Genomic DNA, 27,287 nt, shown 5'->3' with positions numbered 1-27,287 from the left:
ACTGAACTTGGAATATAATTTTGTTTTTTTATGTAATGTATTCTGTTAAAAATCATCAGTGACCACAGTGGCAAACTTGAGCCACTGCTGTAGACTGCAAGATGTAGTTTAAAGCCCCAAACAAGCTTTAAAGATGTTTTGAAATTAAAAAACAAAATGAGGATGAAAAAGAAAGGATGTGCTGGTTAAAATCTGAAGTAGTGTTGGACTGAGCGGTCAAGTCCTTTCCCTTTAGATCTGGAATTAATTAGCAGCTAGAATAAAGGTCACTAAGACAAAAAACACAAAAAAACTACAGATCTGGTCCATACTGGACCCACTGACCTTTTCATTCTCTTTTATTCCTACTCTAATTGAAGCAGACCCAAATTACCCTCTGAATGTTTTTGATTATGCTCAGTGACACATCAAATCCACATTGTGAGTAAAAAAAATAGCCACTTACGTGTGAACATAGTCAGGAACCATGGAATAGCATAAAGCTGTGGGGGGGAGAAAAAGAGATAAGATATACAGTAAGCCCATTTATGAAGGAGTGCAGCAGTCATGTGTATGCAATATTCAGTATGTCAAATCAAATTGCTGAGAGCTCACATGAAATAAATGAACATCTTTCTCCCTATAGAGATGTCTTTAAGACATGCAGCAGACATCTCTATGCCTTTTGAGAAACAGAAACAGCCATAAAGAGTAAAGCGCTGAGTCTGGTTATTAGTCAATGGGGAGAAAAAATAACAATGAATCTCATTAACCAAATCATCTCATCATCCTTTCTCTCCATTCTACACTACCCCTGGAGGAAATCTATAAAATTAAAATGAAAGACCGCACACACACTGCACCTGCATTAACCACCTGTTATAACACCTGCCACTGGCCACTATCGCTGAGGCTCTGTAATGCTCCGTACCAAAGGGTCTGGAGCAGAGTGTGCAGCAATACTGCTCATCTCAGGAAGATAATTGATAGCTAATTGCATGGGAGCTGGTGACTGCTTAGCAGACTTCCTCTGAGCCCAGGAGGGATGACCAAGAGTCTCAATTTAGCCGCTCACTAGCAGAACTGCAAGTCCAGCCAGATTGGATTAGTGTAGGTGTAAATGGCAGACCCAGGGGAGCAGATGTGGCCAAATTGAGAATGGCCTGAATTAAACCGCTGGCCACATGCAATCTGACTCTCTGCCGATGGCTTCAGGCATTACTGGAGCGTAGTCCTTGAACGCCACAACATTTCCAAAGATTGCTTCTGGCTTCTGCGTGCTTACACAAGGCAAACTGTATTAATCTTGCCATGTTTTGGTAAGCATAAATGGGAAGCGAATCCATTTCATACTGCAGTGACATTTGGTCTTTTAGGGCCGATGGATTTGTTTCCTCAGAAAAACAACAGTTCAGACTGTTCTCTGAAGTTCACAGAGAAAAACGGGATTTGTGGTCTGTAAAGTCTAATTACCGGGATTGACATCAAGCATGAAAGCTGTATCAACAAAGCCTGTTCCAATATCACCCCGTCCCACCGACAAAAACAGGTATACAAAGTCTCCTTTGAAAGGCAAGTCAATACTGGTAGCTCGGTGCATGCAGCACTTGTCAAGTCAGCATCATAACAGCATGCTTTTCTTTGAAGTGCCAAGTTTGAAAATTGGATTTGGGGTGAGAAATTGCAATAATCACGATGGGACATCGGTTCAAGATTTGGCTCATATCCATATAACATCAACAACTACAGGTAACATGTGTTCAACAAGGCAAAGTATCTTTCCTAATTTCATGTTTTCCTGCAAACTTTAAATGAAGGCGATCAACATTTTACCCACATCACTTGCACCACTTTAGAAAAGGTGCTACGACATCAAAAACTGCAAGGAGGAGGAAAAGGACGCCTTGATCCCTGACTCCTCTATGATAAAGACCCCACTTTTTATCGGGTAATGTCCCAGAGTCCGGCCCACATGTGACACACATTTATCAGCACACTAACTGAAGCCCTTAGAGAGACTGTAGACACTTAACCTTGTTACTGTCTGAGCAGACCTGAAGTGAAGGGCAGGAAGAGCTGGCATATAGTAAGAGAAATAAGGTAAGCCTGGCAGCGGACAATCATTAAGCGTGCATGGCAGACATTAATAGCTGTATAAATCACCCGTGGACTACAGGGAGAACCTGACCCTCGCGGAAAATACTGGAAAGGAGGATGTGGAACAAAAAGTGTCAATGACAATGAATGTGATCTATGAATGGTCATTGTCTTTGGCCTTCATATGGAAAAAAACAACTGGAATCACTTCTTACTGTCTTTAACTTGCAAGAGAAGGCAATGTCGTTATCCTGCATGCCCTCCACTGCGGCTTATTGTCGTCAGAGTGTCAGGGCACTTGCACTCTTGGAAACTTACGTCTGGGATGAAGCCAATCTCATTTAGATGGTTGCTGAGCTCCGGGTCATGAAAGGCAATACTTTGGGAGAAGACGGTCAAGTACTCTGAAACACAGACAAAAGTGAAATAAGTGTGTATATATATATTGACTGTGCAGCTTTAACCTGAAAGGAAGTGTACTCGACCGGAGACTTTACAGCAGGAGTAAGCAACCTCAGACACATGTGCCCCCATTGGCAAACTATAACTTAACCAATGGCACACTAGCAGTCAATGTTTACAGTCAACAGTGAGAACACAAGGTGTATTACACAAACATACACAAACCTACACCATACATGATTAGATTTAGTAAATCAGTCATGAAACAATGAGCTCTCAATGTTTAAAACAATTATTTTTGTACAATTTGTTGCCCTATAGCAAAGTGGCAGTAAGACAAAATGTTGCGGGTATATTGCTGATCAAATGTGCAACCAATGAAAATGTCAAATGGAAACATTGCGTTGCTGTACTAGCACCATTCGTCACACTGTAAATGAACAAAGTTCCTCCAACCAGACAGATAAACATTAGCTCGCTCTCCAGGGCTTCGAGCAGCGGAAAGAAAGGATAAGAGCCACATTCCCCACAGAGTTCAAGAGGTGTATTGTGGAGCTGTTGTCGAATGAGAATTGCTTGTGACATTTCTCTGCAGGCTTTTGCAGTTTCATTTGTTTCCCTATCTCTAAATGATGTGGCTCCGCTGCTAACTCCATTAAGACAAACTGAAATTAGTTTTTACAGCTTAGGAACAACATGGAGCCAAAATGTAATCAACATTGAGCTGAGGGCCTGATGCTCTGTGCCAGCCGGTGATAAGTTGTTTTTTTTTAACTTTGGTGAATGCACTGACCATGTTTAATACTTATTACTTAACTTGCAGTGGCAGTTGACTGCATTATCTCAAAAACACTTCATGGCTTAAGAGGAAACAAGTCAGCTTAAACTTTTGTGTAATGTATATCAGGATAAAGAAAAAAAAGACTGCATTGCTGTGCAAAACACAGCAGAATAAGTGCGTAGTCTCGTAGTATACCTTACCTTGAATGACATGAGAGTTGTCCTTGAGGAAAAAGTTGTACAAGTACTTGGGGATGAAGGCAGACATGCAGGCATATGCCAGGGCTGTAAAAAGTACAAGATAAATATGAAAAGAAGTCAAAAACTAAAAAAAGGAGTGTTACAGCAGTCGTACCTCTTACCTTCATTATTGAAGTTTAAGTAGAGGAATGGGGCACACAGTGAATCCAAACCTGAAATGATGGAAGGAAAACACTTTATAATACACATTTTTATATGGTTGTAACAGAAGGCAAGAAAGGGAATTCACACAATGTGACATGAGCACCATCTAGTGTCCGCTCATATGCAGTACAATAAGGAATAACGCAAACAAAGGAGGTGGGTTGAGAGGTTGTAGCGTGTTGGTGGTTGCAACGGAGGGTAAAACAAAAAGACAGCAAGATACATTTTTGGAACGGTGTCTAACCCTGCCAGTAGACCAGGTCAGGGTGGGAGACCACCCAGGCTTTCAACACACGCCTGAACTTGATGTGGCCCTGAGGGGAGGACAGCAGCTCATCGTACTGGTGACAGCGCGGGATGTCCACCTCAATCTGGAGGCATGCACAAAACCACCACCCACCAAAAGAATGAAGTCAAAAACATGTAAAACGTGTTACTGCTGTGTCTTTTTTTAAACAAGTTACCTGTCTGTCAGTTGGTATGGGAGTATCCTTGTCAATGCTCTCGTATTTGGCTTGAATGTCTCCCTGTGTATAAAAAAAAAGAAAAACAATTGAGAAAAGTCAGCTCAAAGCAACGTTCAAACTGCAGCTTTTCTTCACACAGGACGACAATTCTCCTGTACCTCAATGCCAAGCAATGCTGCCCACGCCAGACCTCGAACAAGAGGGGGGATATCCACCCTGGCCTCTTTCCACACTAAGTTCTTCTTGTAAGGATAAGCCTGAAGACAAAATATGAAACAGCATATAAATTACCAAGCTTTGATTCAACAGTAACCCGTTTAAATCATAATACGAATAATAAGTGAGTGAGTGTATGTGCTGTTAAGGTTTGTGCGTCTGTGTGACTTTGTGTGGAGCAGACCTTGAGCAGCCTGTCAAAGAGGATGATGCGGATGAGCTGGTACTCGGTGTCTCTCTCTCGGATGATGAGTGGGAGCGTGACGGTGGTGGACAGCTCATTGCTGCTGTTGGACTGGGGCAGACTTGACTGTCTGACGGAGGGAGAAGTAAAAGGGAATGTGACATTACCCGAGCCAAATAAATGACGGGGGGGATGTGAAAAATAGTGATTGGGTGGAGGGGCAAAAGCGTAAAAGTTAAGGATGGAGATTGCCTACTCGTCTTCCAGTAGAGGGTAATAGGCTTCTCCTGATACATCCTTCAGTCTCTGAAAAATGAAAAACATAATACGGATTCACAATTAAGGTTAAATTATCTTCAAAGGTGCATTTTTAAACCACTTGCAACAAACATATATTGTTCATGGAACAGTTGTCCGCCAGTAAGATGAACATGCACTAATCAATACAAATGATGTAAAGGTTAATGAGTGCGATGTTCTTTTGTTTGTAACTAAATGATGGTAAAATATTGTAAGTACTGGCAAAGTACATGAGACTAGATATCGATTTTGATTTTAGATGTCATAATATTTTTTTAAACCACCAATAGTAAACCCTAGGATATCAGTGCAACATCACCATCAAGGTATTTAGTCAAAATATTGTGATATTTTATTTTCTCCATACCTCTAAGCCTTACGTCAAAACCCAACCATTTGCACAATACACACATTGACACAATACTGAACATGTCTGCTGACAAATTTCTCATTTTACGTTTCTGAGTTGGCACAGAGACAGGGTCACTGTGGTGTCGTCAAGCAAGAAGCTCCGGTCTCTTCCCTGGCCAAATGACTCCCCGTCTTCCAGGACAAAACTAAAGGAAAAGAGAAAGAGAGAGGAAGGTGTTTTATCAAGTTTGAATATCACCTGAAGATTGCACATGCCTTCATCACGCGTGTATATTTGTGAGTGTAATGTACTTGGGCAGTGTGCAGATGGGAGGCTTCGACTGTATGATCTCCTTGTTGGTCAGCTCCTTCTCCAGGTCTCCCCCCGCCAGGCACCACAGATGGTACACCTCATGTATGGCCCGCTCCGACAGGTAGTCTTCATCATCATCTGATCACACGCACACACATACAAACACACACACACACACACACAAAACAGTCAAGACCTCCCCATAGGCACGCTGGAGCAGATCCAGTTAAATTATCACTTCATTAGCAAGTTAAGTATCATCTCCTGACATCAAGACTAATTCATATGGCGGGGGAATCTTGTTCGGAAAAAAACTTAAATGTACGTTCAAAATGTGTGATTTAATTTGGCTTACAACATATTAAACAAAGTCAATCTAAGAAAGTCTGGTAAATCTCTTCCCAGAGGAAATTATACTGTGCTGTCAACGTGATGTTCATTGTTGATCTCTTGTCTTTTTTTAAGTCTGAACAAGTCTAATGTAAAACTGAGCTGTAACAATTATGATGAACTGAAATCCCTATCCACAAAAACATCACCACTGTCATGGGTTACATGAATTTTGTATTTCGTCCTGGTTATTTTCACATGGCTATACATATAGTATGTTTTATAGATTTTAGAAAGGAACAAATTAAAATAAGTGCAATTTAGGGAAATAAGAGGGAGCAGCAAGAATACAAATTAACTATAATTTCAAGAACATGAGTTAAAGGATGATCAAGTATCAAAGAAAAATCTCACAGGACACCAATTAGATCTTTTGACATTAAATACTGCTACTCATATTTATATTGATGCCGGCATGCTTCACAAACCTACTTCAAGGTAATCAATTCAGCTTTGAGAAATTCAATTTTGTAGTCAAGAGGAAGAAGGGCTGACAGATGATTGGTGTGCATGTAGCGTGAAGTGTGAGAGGAAGGCTGCATGTATAGTTGTGTGAAGTTGGGGACGACCTTTGCAAAGTTCACTGATGTCCTCTGGGAGTTCCAGATGTGCACAGCGCAAAGATGAAGAGAACAGACTAACAGGCTTCTTGAAGGGTGTGTAGAGGCGCGAGACGCCACTAAACACAGGGTCTCCCAGCAGGCCTGCAGGGGTCGGCCTGGAGGACACAGACAAAGACAACACGGCCATGACAGAAACATTTCCACAAACACAGAGTTTGCCTTAAAGTTGCAATTGAAGTAGTGCTAATGTATTAAATTAAACATTGAGTAATATAAAGTCATGAAAGTTGTATGGCAATACATTGCATTTTTAGTATGCTGGAATCCTTCCTGACGTACATGCAGCAACAATGTCATAACCCGTATGAACAAGGGTTTCAGAAAACAACAAGTCCTACGACAACTAAATATATCCATCACACTGCATTTACCTCATGGAAGGAAGAAATGTCAAGCATTTCCTTAATAACTTGAGGACATTTTCAGGCAGCCCCTGTAAAAAACAACACAAATCCTGTTTCAACTTCTACATGAAATGTAAAGGAGGAGTAAATGTCTGATTGAATACATTAAAATAAAAAAAGTTTTAAATCTAAAATTTTAATTTAATGGAAAATGGTAAATTGTACAGTTGTAAAAAGTATAATATTGTGATGCCAATAATGCAACCTCATTTTCGAGAAATGTCTAAAAGCTTGCTCCTTAAAAAAATACCATTAGAATGTCCTTATACATTATTGTCTATATTATTAACTAAGATCCAGGCTGCCAATGATTTTAACTTCACCTTAATGGCATCCAGGCAACCATGTTCCTCAGCAAGGACAGTGACAATGTCGTCTATGCAACCTGAGAATGACAAACAATATCACAGTGTCAGCCTAATTGAATTAAGGAGCATATTGCTCAGTACTTAGATTAATTATGTCCTTTTTACTTACCCAAGGTTAGGATGAATTTTAATCTCTCACTTATATCAATATTCTGCAGCAGTCGTCGACCCTGTAATTGATTAACAGCATTAGACTTAATGGGGCAAATAATCCATGCAGCTTAAGTTTGGGAAAGCCCAAACAGCATCAAAGCATCTTGTATGAGCGTCTTGTTCTTGTCTGAAGATGTTCTTAAAGGATTCTTACAGTACATAATTCAAACAACAAAACCCCAAGCGACCAGACATCAGTTTTGGGTCCTGAAGGCAGAGGAGGTTCATCGTGGGAAGAGTCACTGGGGTGGAAGGAGCCCTGAGCGATCACCTCTGGAGCAAGGTATGATGGGTACCTGAAGCCATGTTCACATGGCAGATAAATAAGCACAGTACTTTGTCAGCCTCTAAATAATATGGATATCCAGCATTCCCTATAAATTCAAACACTATGACAAAGTACTGGTTCAAAAGCTCAGTCGAGAAACATACCGTCAGAATTTTTCAGCTTTGTTGAATTATTGGGTTTCAATATATGTTATTCAGTTCTGAGAAAGTGCATGGATGTTTAACAGTTACATTTATTATTTTTTTTTCATCTAGATGTTATTGTCATGGTATGTGCCATCATTTATCTTTTCAGTCTGCAAAAGGATATTACACAGATATACTTGATTGAACCCTAAGGCCTTTCGGATTAGGATAACAGTCCAATGATCTGTTACAGTTTCTAAAGCAGGAAGCTATTTTGATGCCCTAAAAGCTGATTTCCCAGAAAAAGCAATGGGTCATTATGCATCAATGTTATGGTCAATGTTATGGTCCCTTTTTTATGATTTGACTAACAGCAAACAGACACGAGTGAAACTTTGACCTGAACATACGGTGCACACAGCTCAGTGCCAACAGTTAAAGAGTTCCAGAGTGCTAATGGAGATTTCTTGCTGATGAATGAGGAGAAGAAAACGTACCCAATGGGAAAATCTACATCCGCCCCATGATCAGTCATGTGATAAAGGCCAAACTTTACCAGCTTGACATTCCCCTTTGAAAAAAAAAATCTATTTTACAGTGACAGTATGACATTAAGCAATCATATCATAGTATTTTAGGTGGACAGACGTTCAGTCCCTTAAAGATAGACATACATAAATCAGTACAATTTTACCTTGCAGTCCATGAGCACATTGTGTGCGCTGAGGGCTCTATGCACCATACCATGTTTGTTCATAAACTCCAGACCTTCAAGGACCTCATAGGCTATCTGCAGCACCTTCTCTGGGCTAAAAAGACAAACAAATACCCGACAGTGTGTATCAAACCAAGTGATGACTGGGTCAGAGAAATGACAGTGAAAGTGAGAAAACAAAATGAGTTTATCACAGGCGCTGTAATTACTTCAAAATATGAGGCTTTTAAATTGAAACAATGCTCACCTCACTGTTTTCCCTTGTTTTTGGAAGTCACTTAAACTGCTTTCAAAGTGTTCAGCAACAACAATCAGCCGTTCTGTAGAGCAAGGTGAAAACACACTTTGAAGATTAAAAGACTAATGTAATGAATGTAAGGGTTTTCATATTTCTATGATATAGTAATGCAGTACAAAACAATACCCATCTAAGCAGGGTTTTTTAACACTACATGAACTTTCCCAAGGCACCAAAAACCTTTTGAGAATCTGAGGAACTAAACTTGCATTTTAACCTGAGGAACCACAGACTGGATTTGGTGACTGTTCCAGGTGGCAAACAAAATGACCTCCTGCTGCGGTAGTAAACTTTAGCTGTAATCAGCTGACAAAATATTGGAATGGTAACTTGTGGTGTTATTGGACAACAATAAAATGCAGTCCTACATTGTATTATTATGTTCACCACTTGTAAATACAAAGCTTTATGGCATCAATTAACAACAGACTTGTTGCTTGTTAATCACAGCAAACATGCATTCCACACAGAACAATAGGATGAAACTAGAAAATTTCGCAAGAAATTTTGAAAGTGTGGCTACTACTGCCGTAAGACGTCGCAATATATAGCTTTTGTTTCTGACGCCCGTCTCTCCTCCAAAGCACTTGAGTTGGTTTGTGTGTTAAACTGATTGGCTGATATGAAGCACCTGTGTGCTGCCGTCGTCATGGTGACCAAGTGAGCGCCAGCAGACTGATTAGAGGCAGACTGGACTGTGGACTTAAGGAAATAAACTACTGAACGTCCTGAACACACGCAAACGTATATGAAATATCATATGACCTTATTAATGATCACAGTGTTGACAACTACACAATATAAAACACATGTAAACGTCTTTGTGTGTGTCTGTGTGTGTGTGTGTGTGTGTATGTGTCTGTTTGTGTGTGTGTGTGTGTTTGTGTGTGTGTGTTTGTGTGTCTGTTTGTGTGTGTTTGTGTATGTGTTTGTTTGTGTGTGTGTGTGTATGTGTGTCTGTGTGTGTGAGACAAACAGACAGAGAGACAGAAGTCATCTGTGTTGTGTGTGTGTGTGTGTGTGTGTGTGTGTATGTGTTTGTTTGTTTGTGTGTGTGTGTGTATGTGTTTGTTTGTTTGTGTGTGTGTATGTGTGTCTGTGTGTGTGTGAGACAAACAGACAGAGAGACAGAAGTCATCTGTGTTGTGTGTGCGTGTGTAAGTGTCTGTGTGTCTGTTAAACTGCCCTAACGAGAACACCTGTGGGTCGCTAGAGCAAAGGTTGCCATGGTGATGACTTCAAAGGGACTTCCTTACGCTGAGCTTAATAGACCTAAATACTGTGGAACTCCTTTCAAACTATTTAAAAAAAATGGTACTTTAAAAGCCACTATTGCTTCGATATCGCATATTGAGCGTTAGGAAGACCTGATGAACAGATACTGTGACTGGCGAGTCTGTACGATAAAACATGTGTCTGTACGGGCGATTTACAAATCAGGTACGAGCTTCAGGGGAGACGTGGCTTTGGAGGGAGATTTAACATGGCGGCGGATGGCAGAGCGAGGTGGACTTGCTCTCACATTCAGTCCGATTTCAAGACGTCTGAGTCTGTTGGATTCCTATTGACCACAGTTTATGACAGAAGACAAGATTTCCAACGTTTCTATCCAACAATGGTGTATGAAGAGTGAACATTGTGGGAGTAAAGACAAAATACGTTTTATTTTTTTAGCAGTTTCTGTCGCTTCTTCTCACTCTGTTAATTGGTGCGCCACCCTCTACGAACATTTCGTGAAATTTTTTTGACAGTTTTTGACGTTTTTTGCATTTTTCGGGAAAACGGCCGGGCGAATCTCTTAGAAAAGTCATACCTCACGATTCCCGCGCAAACCGCACGTTTCGATGTATTTTTTACGCATGTGCTGGCAACGCTCTGGGAGGAGTAGTGGTTTGACTATAAGAAGAATAATAATAATAAGCCCGCAGGAGAACATGAAGTGTGCTTGCAGCATGGGGTCTATGACCCCATGCGGCTGAAGCCACACTTAACAAGACTATCACCAGCTTGGAAAGTTAATAAATACCCAGGTTCTACTTTGTTCGCCCAAAATAAAATGTTGGGTATGTTTTGGATTACCTCAGTGAGAGTACACATCAATGGCAGAACATTACATTAAATCAACAAAATAAAATAGGAGGAGAGGATATACAGTGTAATAAGACCCCTTACAAAAGACAAGACAGAAAGTCATACCATGTTTTCCTCTGGACATGTCCACATATTGGCAGAGTCTAGGGTGAGTGACGGTTTTGAGGAACTGGAAACGTCCCAGGATTTTGATGGAGTTGGGGGTGAGAGGGAGGCCATTGCTCCCACAGACATCATGAGGGAGAGCTGAAGCAAAAAAGGTGAAGGCCCCCAGCTGGGCGTCTTTGAGGGGCCTCATCTTGCCACTGGCTTAAAGCACTGATAATGGGAGAGAGACTTCAACATAATTTTGGAATAATATACTTGTATTAATGAGCAGAACATTCTGATCATCACTGTGGCATGGTAAATCATATTATCATGTATGTCATACCATCCGGTGGATTGAAAAACATGAATGAAACCCTGACTGAGGCATGAACCACCATTAGTGCAAGTGACTGGTTAACTGTCATCGTAAGTACTAGTGAGTAATACATGTAAGCAGTATAGCTGGAATCACACCATATAGTTTTACGTTAATTTACAATACAAAAACGCACAATGTCCATAGTGATGGTGCAGAAGCTTGCGCTGTGCAAGATTAGCTATATTATGAAATTAATGTTAAGTTCCTCATTGGACCGGATGGGAAACAAAATAACGTAATGTGCATTGATAATGTGCATTACGTTACAAATGTGCATTGCATCCGAAACACGACTCTACTCACGCTTAATGGTGAAGCTGTACGGTCATGTCGGCGGATACAACTTGAACTATTATTAAAATACTTGAAAGGAATTTGTTTCCTGCCTTTTGCGATGTGATGGGAACAGCTGAGTGAACGTGATCAATGACGTCATTAGTGTGCGACAAAGCAGTGCGAGGAACAAACGAAAAAAATAACATAAGAATGAACTAAACAGACTAATTTTAAAAACCTCAACAATTCATAAGTTCATATTTCTCCCCGCATTTTTTTTGAAGAGTCGGCTTCTAATTATAGTGATCGCACACAGGCGTTATCCGTCGCCTCCTAACATGTTGCTACAGTGTCAGATTTATAGAAGACATGGCTGCCGCCCTCCGATGTTAAGTCTACGGAGCGGTTTCACATCCGAATGCTGCAGAGATCTAACAGCGGGTCCTCGAGTCATCTGTCAGCTAGCTAGCTAGCAGGAGCAGGAGTCCGTACTACCCGCTGTCAAGCCCCCACCTCTCCTTGAAACGTGTTGGGGTTGCGCTTAAGAGTCCATGTAAGTTACACAGACCTTGTTTTATGTTGTATTTAACCGATAAGCTGTAACCAACCGCCTCGCGAGTGGTTGGTCGGGGCGAGCTAAGCTACATGAGCGTTAGCCCAAAGTCGAGCGTTGTTGAAGATACAAGTTCCATGTGAGCTGAACCGACTCGCTCACGGATTTCACTTACAACTAGCTAGCTGTTAGTGTCTCCATTTTCAATTTTGTGATTAACATTAACTTCCCCGATATGAAATGATTGTAGGTTAGTTTGACTGCTGTATTTGCAAGCGGTTCCATGTTTTAATCTCTGTTGTCTTCTAGCTATAAGCAATTGACTGTATAACCAAGTAGCTAGCGTAGTTAGTTAGTGGACTGCAGCCAAGAATCAGTTTTCATCATCTCTTCATTTGCCGATTTTCTTACAATATTGTTGAAACCAAATCACAAATTATGTGATATATAAAACAAATTAAGTAAAGCCTTACACATTAGCATCCAAAATACAACCACATTGTAATGCACATGCAAATTGGAATGAGTGTATATAAAGTATTTCAAGTTATTTGATTAACATCAATTATTTTGGTGTCCACTCCGTTCAGCACGTGTGTGCAATGACTGCTATTCTCAAGAATTAATAAATCATGGAAATACCCAAAAAATCCCAATAGACATTGTGTATAATACCATTTCATAGATAATTCGAGCCTTACTGTATAACACGTTTTTCTGTTAACATAGACAGTAATTCATGTTTTTTTGTTTATATCTTCTTCAATTATAAATCTAAGTTGTGACTAAGTTGTTGGCAAAAACTTTGACATGGTGTCTCAATTATTATAGTGGTTTTCTTTTCTCTCTCTCTCTCTCTCTCTCTCTCTCTCTCTCTCTCTCTCTCTCTCTCTCCCCCCGTCTCTCTGTTATTTTTGCATGTGCATTCTGAAAAACAATTAAAGGGCATTAATGCCTCTAGAAATTGACTGACAAGATTGCATCAGCAGCCTGCGAGTCATCTTTTAAGTTAACATGTGTAGGTCCCTCTAATGCCTTCAGGTGGTGCTGGCATACTGTTCTCTGTTTTCATTTGGTCTGGTTGGCAAACAGGTAGTCAAGTGTTCTCATAGTTTATTTCTTTGGGACTGAAGTATGAAAAGAGCACATGTACCTTGGTGGGTCTGCTCACCACGATACCAGATAAAGTTAGCGGTTGAATTTAACAGATCTGTTTCAAACACCTGTTTAGCCTTTGAATAGCTTTGCAGTATTATCTTTGATTCTTTTAATTTTTATAATGGATGTAGACATAAAACGTTGGCGTGAAGAACAGTTGACTAAACAAACCAGTCAGCCATGCCTATTATTTTAGGCAAAAACCTCTCTATCTGAGCACCAGCTGCCCCCGTTAGGCATAATTAACCTGCTCGAGTTGTCCAGTTGCAAAACATACAGTAAAGACGGGTAAAAGGCACCTTGGAGGCTGCTTAAAACCCACATCACTTTAATGTTCTTAACACTTTTAGCTATTTCCATTTGAAATTCAAAGCTGAATTGACCCATTTATATATTTTTGCTGCAGTACATACCTCAACTCAGGACTCATTTTCAGGGGTTATCCAAATGAGATCAGCCGTTTTGTAGCTTTTGTCATTACTCCACCACTGGTCCTGTTTAAATCAATTTGGTGTCTCAAAAAGCAATGCTTTGATCCTTGATTTTATCAACTCCAGCTCTTTTGTGTTTCTAATTTCCTCATCCCCCAACATTTTGTTTTCATCTCAGGCCAGCTGTTGTTTCCCAGCACCTCCCTGTAATATGTGAAAGACGTTTTCTTTTCCATGCCTCGGCCTTGTAAAAATGCTTCTTTTCCTGTTTTTTTTATTTAAGTAATTTGCCAAGCTCAACGTGGTAAAGGAACATTACCCCAAAACCCAAACGAGTGTCTACTTGTGTTTTAGTCAAGTGTCCTCGAAAGTGGCTGAACCTTTTTGAACTTCATGTCCAAAACTGAATGCAAATGATCTTGATGCCAAGTGTGGTGAATTTTCTTTCTTTACACTTGTTATCATGAAAGACAAACAGGAATCATCCAAGAATTTGGCTTGACCAAGTCAACTTGAAACTTATCAAGGCTGTTGTGAAGTTAATATTTACTAAAATGTTGCGGCAAACTTTAAAATAAAAGTAATCTGGAAACAAGATTTACTGATTAATTTTCTCATTTTTATGATCAGCGACATCTGTTCTTCTGTTATCTCTCAGCATGCATTGTAGACAAAGGTCTAATTTTGTTACTTTTGGAAACCAGCCAAAATATATCAAACACATAAAAAAATCTACTAAGACATTGTGGGACTGCACATGGAAAACATGAAAGATCAGGATTGTTGTCACACATTTCCGAATATTTCATCCGCAGTGTCTAGATTTTGCTTTTGGAATAAACAATGTCCATTATTACATTATATTATATGTTGAACAAATTGGGAAATGTCTTTCACAAGGAATTGCAGTTCTATAGAACAGCCCTGCAACTCACATCACCTTTAGCAGAAATTAGATGTTTTTATTGCGACTGTCCGAAAGGAGTTTACGTAACTCAGTGGTCAGATCAGAGCTGTAGTTTGTGGTTGCGTTGTACTGGAATGCAAACCTTGTAACTCCAAACATGTATCTTTGTAGATGTTCAGCGTGGTACTTTAGAATACCATCTCTTTTTTACAATGTGTCACTTAAGTAAACTTGAAATTTCATGAAATAGGATCACTTTCTAAGTATTCATTCTACTTGTGAGTTTGATGTACAAACACACACAAAAGGAAATATACTCCATCTATAAAACCCATAAAGATATTGCATAATTTGCCCCCACACGTTTTAGTGTGATATGTATGTTCAGTGTATTCTGCAGCTCTAATATCAAACTTTTTATAGTACTGAGAATGTTGAATGTCTTTGTGTCTGTTAGGTTTTTAGTTCGCTCCTTGTCCAAGATGTCAAGTCACAATCCTTTGTTGAGGCTGGAGCAGCGGGCGTCTGAGGCGGACCAGATCATCGAGTATCTGAAACAACAAGTCCAGCTGCTGAAGGAGAAAGCCAGTAGGAGACACACTTGAAGTCACACAACCAGACACTAAATTGCTTATACATTGAACATTTTCTAAGCTTATTATGGCCAATACATTGAATTATGAAGTTGTGTTTCAGAATGTGTCTATTTCTTGGCAGAAAGTCCTGTGTTCAGTTGTAGGACATAATTCATTTCTGTATTGGCTCTAGGAGTGACATATTTTTGGGCTGAAGAACTGCTTACGTGCATGATTCACAGTCTCATGATTTAAAGAGTGAAATCCCTGTTGAACTACGAGCAGTTTAATGATACCTGAGGCCCCAGTTATTTGGGAAAGTGCACTTAGTTTTACACAGATTATCATTCTTAAAATTTCCCGTGGTATTTGTAAGCTTGACTCATAAAAATGTGGCCAAATGAGCCAAATATATTCCATACACAAAATAATTGATTTCAAAATGATTAAATGTTTCAAACATGTTATTAGGTAAAGTTCTGTCCTATTTTTTTTTTTTTACAAAATATAATAATCGAGCAGATGTTGCAGTTGTGCAGATTATAAAGCTCCACTTAGAATAATCTCTATGATCTTGTACAATGACAATTGTATCATTTGAACAATGGGTCACTTATTAATTATTTTAAAGCAGTAAGGACGGAGAGTATTTTGCTGTCATTCAAGACTCCGTGGGGATCCAAAAACTGGATTCATTGGCAATTTTTTGTGATTCATTAACTTCAAAAGATACAATATAGATTGCAATATTCACTATATTTTACTCAATATTGTTTTTCTACTAGTTCAGCAGTTCATTCCAGTGCTAAGAGCTTAACAAGAATTTGTCTTGCTGCAGTCGTCCAGGCCAGTGTCAGAGAAGAGAAGAAGCTGATGGTGGAGAACGCCAAACTGAAGAATGATATTGAGGAACTCAAAAACCAGCTGCTGGCAAAGGAGAAGAAGAGGGGAGGTATGTTGAGTTTGGTTCATAGCAAAATCTTCCATCAAAGATTATGTGTTTGTTTGTCTTTTAAATGACCTTGATGTTGTTCGCCTTCATATCTAGTTATAGAAGCGGTCGTCTGACATTAGGAACATTCAGTGTCAGCTGTTGCTCATTATAGCATTGTTTGGTTTACTATCAATGATAGCATCTTTTGCATTGTTGCCTTAGCCCATTAAAACCAAATCTTTTCATTTCTTCTTCTTTTTTATTTATTTTTCATTATAAGCAGCCATAGTGCGTCAAGAATCCCCATTTCAGTGATGGGGAAAACATGCCTGTCAACTCTGTGCGTCTGACATACATAGACATTCAAGGGCAAACGGCTCAGATAATTAACAAACATTTAATGTTTTCCAGAAAGATGCTGCAGGAATAAAGGAGGGCTGGAAGAAATAAGCAATTTAACCTTATTTAAAAAGACCCACTATGTAATGTTGGAACGTAGAAGAAATGCTTTCCAATATACCACAGACTGTGTTTCTAATTGTCATGTTTATTTTTGGGGATTTCTTTTTTCAATGACTTTAAGATGGCATTAAATGGCCTAATCAAAACATGGATAAATAAGAACTCATTGAAAGCATTTTCAGTCTGCTTTGCTGATTTGTTATTGAAAAGGCAAAAGTTATTTAATATGAATATAATAGCCTTGAGAAAAACAAAACTGCTGCAGCAAAGAAGTAAAAACTATGAAGTTATAGAGTTTTAGTTGAGTTGAAGACAAGAATTGTTCAAACCCACATAAGTTATGGCGGCAATACTTGTTTGACTTCACTTTTGTTGTCATATATCACTTCATCAAGTCGTCATGACAAAAATGATTGCAAATAGTTTTCTATGTACACACCCAGCATATGTGGAGTAACATAGGCATTCATTTGGTAATATGTTTCTGGCCACGTGACAAATACTAATAGTCACTCTTATTTAGGCCCTTGAGTTTCGTTCTCGCACAACTCCTAATTTGCATATATCTGTAGATGTCTCTTTACCTGTAAAATGATTTATTGTGTTCACCAACCAGATGCTAAAACGGGGTCGGGAAACCCAAACGGTGATCTGTATGAGGCTAAAAGAAACTTCTGTAGACCAGAGGAGGGCTGGTGACGTCTTCATCATAGTAATCTGTTTTTACATTTGGGTCATTTTGAATACAACAATATGGATAAGTGCAGCTTCAAAAATGAATTCTAGTCGAGATCCTAATGTTTCTAAAGATGCATGAATAGAATAATTTACAGGACATCTACGATAACGTAACTTGATTTAAGGGTGCAACCATATAACTTCACAGCAAAGTTAGGGGCAATGTCAAGAGTTTAAGAGGTTGTTGCCCGTAATTCCAAGGTAAACCGGAAAGGTCCTGAACTCAGGTCCTAACATAGAATTATGGTAATTAAAAGCATTATGGCGACCGTGGTGTGCCTGCAGACCGATGTTTGTCAGACAGGCACTGGATTTTTGTAGGAATTCAAGCATCAGGCGCCTTAAATGAGGGGTTATTTTTTTCTGGAGAGTTATTGTAGGACATTGTTCCCTGCTTTATGGCTCAATTTCCTTGTTTCCATCAACTTGGACAGTGTGTCATTTTCCCCATCTAAACTGTTTGCATGAGGAGAGCAGTCCTCCCACCGGGTGTGTAAATAAATCTCCCTCTGTATCATTTCGTGTACCATGTTGATGCAACCAGCTCTGTGCCTACGAAGTAGTGTACCTTGTGTATTTGTTACACAGATTATCTTTTTCACCTCATAACTTCTATGCTCATGTCTTTTTATACTTTCACACAACATTTTGGACACTACGAGGATCGAGAATATCAGTTGTCATAGAAATATAAGAGAGTCTTTCAGATTGCAACTTTGATCACTATTTAATCATGTTTTTTGACTGACCTTTTGCTTGTTTTCCCTCCTCTAGTGCGTGCTGTGGCCATGCCATCCAGTGACAACAGTGTTGAGTGCATTTCAAAGCCTAGCCCTCCTAAACCCTCTGGCCCAGCAGCCTCTGCTTTCCCTGCTGCTGCTGACATCCAGAGCTCCTCTCCCAGAGATGAGGGTAAAAAGAAGAAGCCAGAGAAAAAAGGTAACAGCTGGAGAACAAAATGAACGCACATTTCAGTGTTTTATATTGAATCTTTTGAAGTTTTCACATCCAATAACATGTTCTTAAATATCATAAATCAACATTTATATCATGTAGTTCAGTCTCAGTTTTTCATTCATTTCATTTTCAGACAGGACTGTATTAAAAGCCATAAAAGTGATCTATCACTACTTAATATATTCCTACTTCATCAACTTTGAATGTTGGATTTATGAACTGCAACTTAGAAGACAGACTCATTTTGCTGCCTCTAGGTTTTGTTTAGCATCTTTTTCTTTTCCATCAACAATTGGATGGATGCAGTCTGTTCTTCAAAAGTAAATTGTCTTTCTCCAAACATGTTTTTCCACTTGAATTTCAGGTGATAATGAATGGCAGCAATACCAGCCTCTTAATGATCTCTGTGCTTCAGACCTTTACTAAAGCTTCATTTGTTGTGGACTTTTATGATTTCTAAACTGCGTTTGTAAAGAGACGTCCTTGTCTAATGTCACAAGTAACAGAGTCCAATTTGGGACTGATTTAATGTTTACTGGATGTGTCCTTTTAGAACCCATCATAAAACCAAAGTATCCCTATGTGTCTAATATAATTGTGTATAACTGTTTTACATTTATAGGTTTAGAATACAAAACAAGAAAATCCTTGCCACAGAATTTCAATTATTTGTAGTAAATCACTCTTTTTCACTTCCAGCAATAGGCTATTTGAGTCCTCATCATCAGCAGGACTGTCGGGCATTGACAGGGAATAATTAGCACTGGATGTTTTTACGAGGTTATAATTCAGAAAGGGAAAGCAACAAGTTTTAAGACTTTGACAAATTGATTGCCGTGTCTGGCATCTCTTACCTCCAGATGTTAGCGAGCTGTTAATGAGAGTTGCATCTTCCTCTTCATAAGGTGTTGTACATGTTAAAATATTGGTTTCCTCAGACATTAATGTAACTGTTCTCACCTAATTCAAGCAGCCTTTACTTGTTAGTCTACAAACACATGTGTCAATGTAGTGTAGTCGGTAATGTTTTACGTCGCAGTGCTGTCATCGCAGCAGAGCATTGATGAAACCGAGGAGAAAAGTAGAATATCAAAGGCAGGGATTGGAATTCATATTCATCAGAGCTGGTGTCGGTTCAGAGGAATGATTAAAGACTGTGTGGTCATTTGATCAGTGCAACCCACTGGAATGAATGTGTAAGCAGACCAGGCGAATGAAAGGTACTCTGTCTCTCGGGAGGAAGCATCTGCTATTCTGCTATGTCATTGGATCATGAAGCACTCGCCCAAAAGTGCGTATTGGTACACTCGTTTAGTCAAGGTTTGTGCCCTGCATTTCTGGGAAGAGGCGAAAAAGTGCAGCCCCGGGGCCTGTCATTGATGGTTTGATGTCATTTATGGGAGGAAATTAAAACGGATTCCAGACAGATGCCCAGTATTGCTTCAACTATGATTTGTTTTTTTTATAATTTCCCTTGGAACAATACCAGTTGGCAAAAAATATTGTCAGTGCTTTTAAACAAACATTTCCGTTAATATCATGCACATTTAGAGATAATAGCATAAAAACTCTCACAGATGCTTCTCTTCATGCAGCAAACCTTCCCTCAACACATGATGGATAGCTACTGTCTGTGTAAAAAGTGAACCCAACCAAACTTCCAACACCCAACCACGCTTTTCTACCATGCATTCATTGAAATGACGCAGGGTCTTTGCAAAGAAATACTTAAATGATGTAAGATGTGTGTACAACATTCACCTTTAATTTATGCCAGGAGGAGAGAAAGCAGAGAAGAAGCCAGCAGCCCCCAGCCAAGAAGATGTCACGGTGGACGTGTCTCGCCTGGACATGCGTGTTGGACGTATAATCACAGCTGAGAAGCATCCAGATGCCGACAGTCTGTATGTGGAGCAGGTGGATGTGGGAGAGGCTTCTCCCAGGACGGTGGTCAGCGGGCTGGTCAAGCACATACCTCTGGACCAGGTACAGTCCAACTCTTATAATCAGTTATTATATACAGCGGGCTAAAACAATACAAAAGCTCTATTGCAATTTAAAGAATGGAATAAAGACATTTCTGCAGTGTCATGTGATGTTGAAATGAAGTGTAATTAACAGAGGGGAACAATTTTATATGATGGATTAGCCACATCAGAATAATCCAGATTGTGTGTAGAGATTCACACACATTCACTGATTGTGTTGAATGTCACATCAGGGCTCCAGGACGCAAGCTTGCAGATGTCAAAATCAACATCTTCCGTCCTTCTAGACTGTTTGCTTACGAGTGAGGAAAATGTAGACTTCAATGCAAATGTTATTTTCCTAATAACTTTATAAATCCCTGCAGAGACTCTAGTTGAGAGTTGTTTCCACTCTCAACACACAAGCAGTGCTGTATACGTTTGTATGCATTAATGGCTCTCGAGGGTCATAGTAACGAAGTCACATTAAATAGCCCAATAAATCCTAAATATACTTCATGCTGATTTTTTGCGTCACATTTATGTTTTTCCTCTTAGTGCAAACAAATGTATGGTTGTCGTTATTTCTGACTTTGTGTCTTCATATTTCCAGACCAAAGAGCCTTTGTGCATTACAATGTATGTACATAGAGTATCTCTCCTAAATGGAGCTGTATGTTTGCTGAAATCATGTGTAACAAATCCTGTCCGACGTATAAGGACAAAGCGTCTATACCTAAGGACAAGTAATTTAAGGTGGAAAAGTTTGTTCTATGCACACAGACGAATATTAGACACTAGCTACTTAAAAACAGTTGACATTTGGTGGCACAGTCTTGAGTGCTCTCTCGCTGCAGTGAGAAAGGACAGACTTCTGCTGCTGTTTGTGTGTCGGCAACAGTCTCATTACTTTTCTCGTTAACTGTTTCTGTTACTCATGAAAAAACAAGTATGAGAGAGGCTAATCATAAAATAATTAAGTGGCTAAGTGCCATATAAAATATAGCTCAAATAAACCTTGCACAAAGCAATTTAAAATTTGGAGATTAGCATGGCGTTATTGGATTATGGAATTCTCGGTCAGACCACATCAGTTAAAAGTGTTTTTTTTGTTGTTGTAAATTGGGTATTTTTTGTCATTCTTCTCTATTGTCAAGGATATATTGGCTGTAAAAAATAAATGTATCCTTCTGTCAACCGTGCAGATGCAGAATCGCATGGCGATCCTGATGTGCAACTTGAAGCCAGCCAAGATGAGAGGAGTGGTTTCCCAGGCGATGGTCATGTGTGCCAGCTCAACAGACAAGGTCGAAATTCTCGATCCTCCAAGTGGAGCAGCACCAGGGGACAGAGTTACTTTCCAGGGCTTCCCAGGTACCAGCACTCGATTACTGTCCCCACAAAAACAAACTTTGCTTCCCCCACAGCTGAGAATTGAGCCGCCCCACTGAAAGAATTTCCCAGCCTAGTTTCCACAAAATGCCTCTGACTTTAGGAACTGGAAGAGTGTTGTTTATCCTATTCAACCCCAGTCGTCATGTGTTCTCTGACCCCACTGAAAGCTCTCACTGGAGGACTCCATTGTGTTTGTTGGTGGCTAAATGGCCTGTGACTGCCTGTTGGACAGACTAATCAACGCTCATTGCTAAGGATTAAGGATATAACCTACTCTTTAAATACTCAGTCGGAAAGATAAGTGTCTAACAACAACTGCCTTGTTGGGTTCAACTAATGTACCCTGTTCCTTATTCATTGACACATCAACTAGACCGTACAAGAGTGTATGTCCCTCCTGGGAATTATTCAAACGGAAGCTTTCCTGAAATTAAGCAATGCCAACAACAGGTCAGTTTTTTTAAGTCTCTAGAGTTTTAACTAGAGACTTAATAAACTCACATTTATTATGAAAGCTGAATATTAGTGATGAGAAGAGGATTGATCTTGATGTTCTCAAATTATTTTTGAGAAAAAGAACCAAATGGAAGTTTTCCTGTGAAAAGGGGAAGATGAAGATATGAGGTACCCACAGTTCAGTTGCATCAATTGAGGCTTTCATCCCTGCAGTAAATATGTCCCAGACACTTTTAAAAGAGGTTTGATTCAAGAGGCATTTCTATATACATCTCTAAAACCTTGACCAGAGAACCGTAGTGAAGAATAGTGCAATGATGGACTTGGTTAATTTGTCGTGATTTTGCATTTTTGTTTGTTTAAAACAATACAGCTGAGGCGGTTTCCTAAAGTACATATAAAAGGTAATAATAGGTAAATGTTTTTTTGTCTCCTATGTTCCCTCTTTTCTCCAACCAAAGATCGATGGTACAGATTAAATTACAGCCACTACTGCTGTGGGCTCATGGTTGTAATTGCCCACATTTCCCAAACTAATGAGGCCCAGTACTTCTGCTTGAATTTAATAATGAGCTCAAGTTGTTCATTAAAACCTCTTTTACGCTTCGGATCAAAACTGATTGTTGCCACACTCGGGTCGTAAATGGCAGCGCTGGGAAATTAAACACACTTGTGTCCTCGCACCCTAAGACGGTTGTGTAGAGAGGACACTAAGTTGACACCAGACAGAAGCCAGCACCAGTTATGATTTTTCACAAATCATCAAAAACTAAGTCATTGTTTAGATGTTTTAAATTATAGCTAAGAACAAACTGTGGCCTTAAAAAGCTGACAATCACATGATAGAACGTCAAACTATTCACACTGCACATGGGATGAAAACAATCATAATTGGCCTGATGAATCATGGTCATTTGCTCACAAAGTGAATTTGCTTCAGTTTATAAATCCATGAAGCCAGGTTAAGTCCTATCAATGGTTATAGACGGATACATCAAAAAAAGTGTTTCAGATATTACGGTTTCAAGTGCAGTCCTGAATACAAAGGTCCTGCATGAGTCAGAATCAGAAACCCATTTATTGCCAAGTATGTTTACACATACAAGGAATTTGTCCTGGCGGAATATGTGATGTATGAGGAAAACAAAAAGAGCTTCCAATCCTTTAAACTGACTTCTTAATTTGCAGGTGAACCAGACAAGGAGCTGAACCCCAAAAAGAAGGTGTGGGAGCAGATTCAGCCAGACCTACGCACAGACGGACAGTGTGTCGCAACCTACAAGGGAGCTGCCTTTGAAGTGGCCGGCAAGGGAGTCTGCAAAGCGCAGACCATGAGCAACAGTGGAATCAAATAAAATAACAGAGCTGCTTGGAGTAGCTCAGTGTTTACTTGGCAATCATCTGCAGTGATGAAGATGGTGTACTTGAGAAACAGAAGGGCGAGGAATGCAAGTTAATGCTTTGAAGATGTTCAATAAAGGGATTTGAAAAGTATACATATTTTTAATGTCTGTCATAAGAATCTGGCTCTCATTTTAATTTTGTATATATATATATATATCCTGAGCAAAGTTATTCAATAAAACGGTTTCTGCATAAATTCATCAAATTTGTCCTCACTCCGGAGGCACATTGGCTTAACTGTGCTTTTTATTTTGAGGTTATAACTCTAAAAGACATCAGTGCCGGACTTGACCGAGCATCATGGGTTTCCACTTCGTCCAGTCCTGGGCATTTTAATGAGCAGGAGATGAAACCGAGATGTTATACTACAAAAGCCCAACAAAAAGAGATCACGTTCTCAGGCTCTTTGCAGGGGTTATTCAAATGGTGCTCAGTCCCAGCGCTCCAATCTTCTGGCCCTCTGGCGGCATCTCAATCTGGACTCTGTGATGCCAGTGCCATGTGCTTTATTTTATTGTCCCCTTGAAAGAAAAAGTCTCCCCACCTCCGGAAGTATCAGACTACACAGAAGACATGGACAGAAAGCTGTGCACCAGAGGCTCTAATGTTACATCCACAGTAATTAAGGCCATCCACTCTACAAAAACAACTGTCATGGGTCAAATCCGACCATCGCACAGAACTTCTGCTCGCTGTTTGAGTCTTCTTTAGCAAATTTAGTTTATTCTCCTTAATTCTCTAGAGTAACCTGTGCAAAGATAACTACTCCACTAATAGACCACAGATAGAGGAAATGTTATAAATAAAGGTTAATATTTTGAACCAAATGCACAAATAAGTTAAGCTATATTGTGAGTTTGGATTTGGTATCCGCCTCCAGCCACAATAACCAAACAGAAAGACAATTCTTTAAACCCTTCTCAGTACTTTGCTTTAAAAGGGCTCCAGTTATAAGAATAAAAGAAGTTTTGGAAGATAACGGCTGCTAACGACCCTCTGCAAAATAATGTATGGGTTGAGTCTGGTTTTGGGCTGCTCACATCAGTGACACAGGTTATTATCCTCCTGATGTAGATCGAGAGATTACACACACTTCTATCGTGGCCCAGATAGTCTCCCAACAAGTGCTTTAACACCCACCTGATTGCCAATAAAGCAATGTCCTAACAGGTTTGTATGGTTTTCAATGACTTAACGATCTGTTCTTTGGCAGGACACTCATACACCTCAAGTAAAAATAACGAGCTCTTCAATGAGGTGATCTTCTCATTTCGGTTTAGATGACATACACAGCTCTAAGTGACCTCCGCTAAAGCCTTTTCTCACCTAGACCACAGACTTCTTCCTGGGTTTTCTGTGATCACGAGTGTTGCAACCTGAGAGAAAACTCACTCCAGGATATTTTGAGTCAGACGGTTGGAGACCGTTCGTTTCCTAATGGAATTTTCAGCTGCATCTGGTGTTCACTGTGAAGCAATTACCTATTCATCCAAACATATGTCTCTAGATTATTCGAGTTTCCCTGATCAGTACGTCTGTACTTCTTTGTTAGGATCTAGCTTGAGACACTTTCGTCTTTAGTTAGTAATGTGAGACCAGATGTTTTTGGGGCCATTCCTGATGTCAATGCTCTGATAAGCTCGATATCAAAACATTGCTTTTACCCCGTGACGTTTGGTTTAAAATGTCAAAAGATGAAAAAGACTTTAAGTCCTTATATTGACCTCAGTAAAAAAAAAAAAAGAAATTCTAGCAGGCCTTTATGGAGGCGGACACGTACACATGTCACACCTTTAGTCAGATATGATGTGATGTGAAGAAAAGGAAAAAACACAAAGAAATATATAAATCACTGAAAATATCTGAAAACTGGATTTGGTGTATTGGTAATGTCTAACATCCACATTTAATAGTCTGGTTCTTGAAATGTTGAGTTTAAAGTTCCACAAAGAGGGTCCCAACAACCAGAACATCATGAAACGGCAGGGGCAATGGGAATATATCACCCATTTCTAAGGGCAAGAAGTCAGTTTGTGACGGCGGCACGAAAGTCCAACGATGACAGGTCTTTATAAAGAAAAGTAAACCTCTGGGATAAAAGTTTTGATTTATATTGTACAGCAGGATTTGCATTTTGATATTGCAAGACCTGATTTAATGTGAATCAAGACATTGTGTGTTTCTTGATTACTTCAAGACCCTTTGGATGTGTACACGGTTATGTCAAATTGATCGATGTGTTATTGTTTTGTTCTGTTCCCCCCAACCTTGTTCTCAAAAATGATCTATGAGCGGTGTTTATTTAGCAATAAAATACCCGTGTTGCCTTGTGTTTTCATTATATGCAACAACACGACTACGAAGACACAGTATTAATTTGAATATATTTTATTGTAGTGCAGTAGCTCTTTACTGTAGCCAGGTTTTCTTAAGCGTTTCTTCTACGAATGCATTGTATGGCATTCAGGACCATTGATATTTTTTAATTAATAGTAACATAAATTACACACTGAAATGTGTAACGGGAAACTTATGACACTAATGACAGCGAATGATATGCCTATTAACAACGTAAAGAGAGTCGTTTTATTTGTTGAAGTCCGTACTCTGGTAGCTGAAGGAACATTTGAAGTGCCCAACCTATCCAATGTTGTTTATCATCATTACTACTTTGTGATGTTTAGTGGGAAAGCCCAGTTTTCAGTTTTTACCTTGACAGGACTTGCATCACATAATAATGATATTGTGATGTATTGTTATTTCCAAACACCTATGAATATCTTTCAAGGCTGTGGCTGTGATATTCTTTTATATCCTGGAATGACAATTCCCCCTCTTATTTTGATTAAATGTATTTAATTATTTTGGTCACTTTGGGGGAGAGTAACTTCCCATCAATGCTGAAAGACACACAGCCGTGACATATTATGGCTTCACAAGTTGTTGCAGCTAATATGTTGCAATTGTTTATTGACACATGCAACATTTATTTGGAGCTGTGTTTCTGGTCGCCATATTAACTAATGTTCTCTTTTTTCATTACTCTGTTTAGACCCCGACTGCGTGAACTTTCTGGGTATTTTCGTGGATTCATCGCTGCGTGAAACTTATTTCACATCAGATAGTCATTTAATTTTTTATTGTCAAAAGCTTTAAAGCTTCTTTTACAAGCTTTAAGTGATTACACTCTGTGCTTTCTATTATTAAGAATGCAGCTGGTGAGTATAAATGCCAGAGATGGAGTACTCTGTGCCGCTTAACCTGCTGGTGACCTTTCAGCATTGAGTAAATGTGGATGAACGTTCAGCCTCTGTCACCACAAATCATAAAACTTATTTATCACTTTAATTACCTTCTTTAATCATTTAATTTGATTAATTGCGACTTCACACAGTTTAATCAACACCAAGTATAAACTGTTAATTGAGAATGTGTGGGGTTTGAAGACGAACACATTTGCATATAAACATTTTGCTCAGTCGTCAGATCATCAAAATCCTTTCACATGGTGCAGGTGGTTATTACATAATGGGTAATTTGTAAAATGTGACCCATCAGAATTTGAATCAGATCAACAAGAAACAATCTACAATCAACAGCTTTGTGTCAATAATAGCAGTAGGTGGGCAGAAACATGATTTGGGTGGAAAATACT

At 39.4% G+C, this 27,287-nt stretch overlaps 2 protein-coding genes across 2 annotated transcripts in view; one reads left to right on the top strand and one right to left on the bottom strand.

Moving 5' to 3' along the window:
• tbck (TBC1 domain containing kinase) overlaps positions 1-11,815 on the bottom strand; it is a 37,114-nt gene extending 25,299 nt beyond the window's left edge. Inside the window, exons 1-21 of the mRNA XM_068588881.1 lie at positions 11,723-11,815; positions 11,056-11,268; positions 8,809-8,881; positions 8,541-8,655; positions 8,344-8,417; positions 7,587-7,728; positions 7,389-7,449; positions 7,235-7,296; positions 6,879-6,940; positions 6,454-6,602; positions 5,494-5,632; positions 5,288-5,387; positions 4,787-4,836; positions 4,531-4,660; positions 4,289-4,387; positions 4,128-4,190; positions 3,908-4,034; positions 3,621-3,671; positions 3,460-3,543; positions 2,395-2,480; positions 446-482 (exon numbers count right to left, since the gene is read on the bottom strand). Coding sequence (XP_068444982.1) covers positions 446-482; positions 2,395-2,480; positions 3,460-3,543; positions 3,621-3,671; positions 3,908-4,034; positions 4,128-4,190; positions 4,289-4,387; positions 4,531-4,660; positions 4,787-4,836; positions 5,288-5,387; positions 5,494-5,632; positions 6,454-6,602; positions 6,879-6,940; positions 7,235-7,296; positions 7,389-7,449; positions 7,587-7,728; positions 8,344-8,417; positions 8,541-8,655; positions 8,809-8,881; positions 11,056-11,248 — 1,897 coding nt within the window. The 5' untranslated portion in view covers positions 11,249-11,268; positions 11,723-11,815. The remainder of the gene's footprint in view (positions 1-445; positions 483-2,394; positions 2,481-3,459; positions 3,544-3,620; positions 3,672-3,907; positions 4,035-4,127; positions 4,191-4,288; positions 4,388-4,530; positions 4,661-4,786; positions 4,837-5,287; positions 5,388-5,493; positions 5,633-6,453; positions 6,603-6,878; positions 6,941-7,234; positions 7,297-7,388; positions 7,450-7,586; positions 7,729-8,343; positions 8,418-8,540; positions 8,656-8,808; positions 8,882-11,055; positions 11,269-11,722) is intronic.
• A 257-nt stretch (positions 11,816-12,072) lies between these two features.
• aimp1a (aminoacyl tRNA synthetase complex interacting multifunctional protein 1a) lies at positions 12,073-23,739 on the top strand. Its single transcript, XM_068589396.1, has 7 exons — positions 12,073-12,248; positions 15,202-15,332; positions 16,158-16,271; positions 18,228-18,392; positions 20,188-20,396; positions 21,583-21,751; positions 23,417-23,739. Coding segments are annotated over exons 1-7 (957 nt in total). The 5' UTR covers positions 12,073-12,246; the 3' UTR covers positions 23,584-23,739.
• Positions 23,740-27,287: the final 3,548 nt, after the last annotated feature.

The sequence above is a fragment of the Clinocottus analis genome, unplaced genomic scaffold (assembly GCF_023055335.1).
Source record: "Clinocottus analis isolate CAN_PGR_092001 unplaced genomic scaffold, fCliAna1.0.p SCAF_22, whole genome shotgun sequence".
NCBI classification, from domain to species: domain Eukaryota; kingdom Metazoa; phylum Chordata; class Actinopteri; order Perciformes; family Cottidae; genus Clinocottus; species Clinocottus analis.
The sequence above is the reverse complement of the archived record's forward strand: the minus strand, read 5'-3'. Positions and strand labels throughout refer to the sequence as shown.

Coding starts and splice junctions, on each gene's coding strand:
- aimp1a (XM_068589396.1), top strand. Junction 15,333..16,157: donor GCTGCTGAAGGAGAAAGCCA/GTAGGAGACACA, acceptor GTCTTGCTGCAG/TCGTCCAGGCCAGTGTCAGA. Junction 20,397..21,582: donor AGCACATACCTCTGGACCAG/GTACAGTCCAAC, acceptor TCAACCGTGCAG/ATGCAGAATCGCATGGCGAT.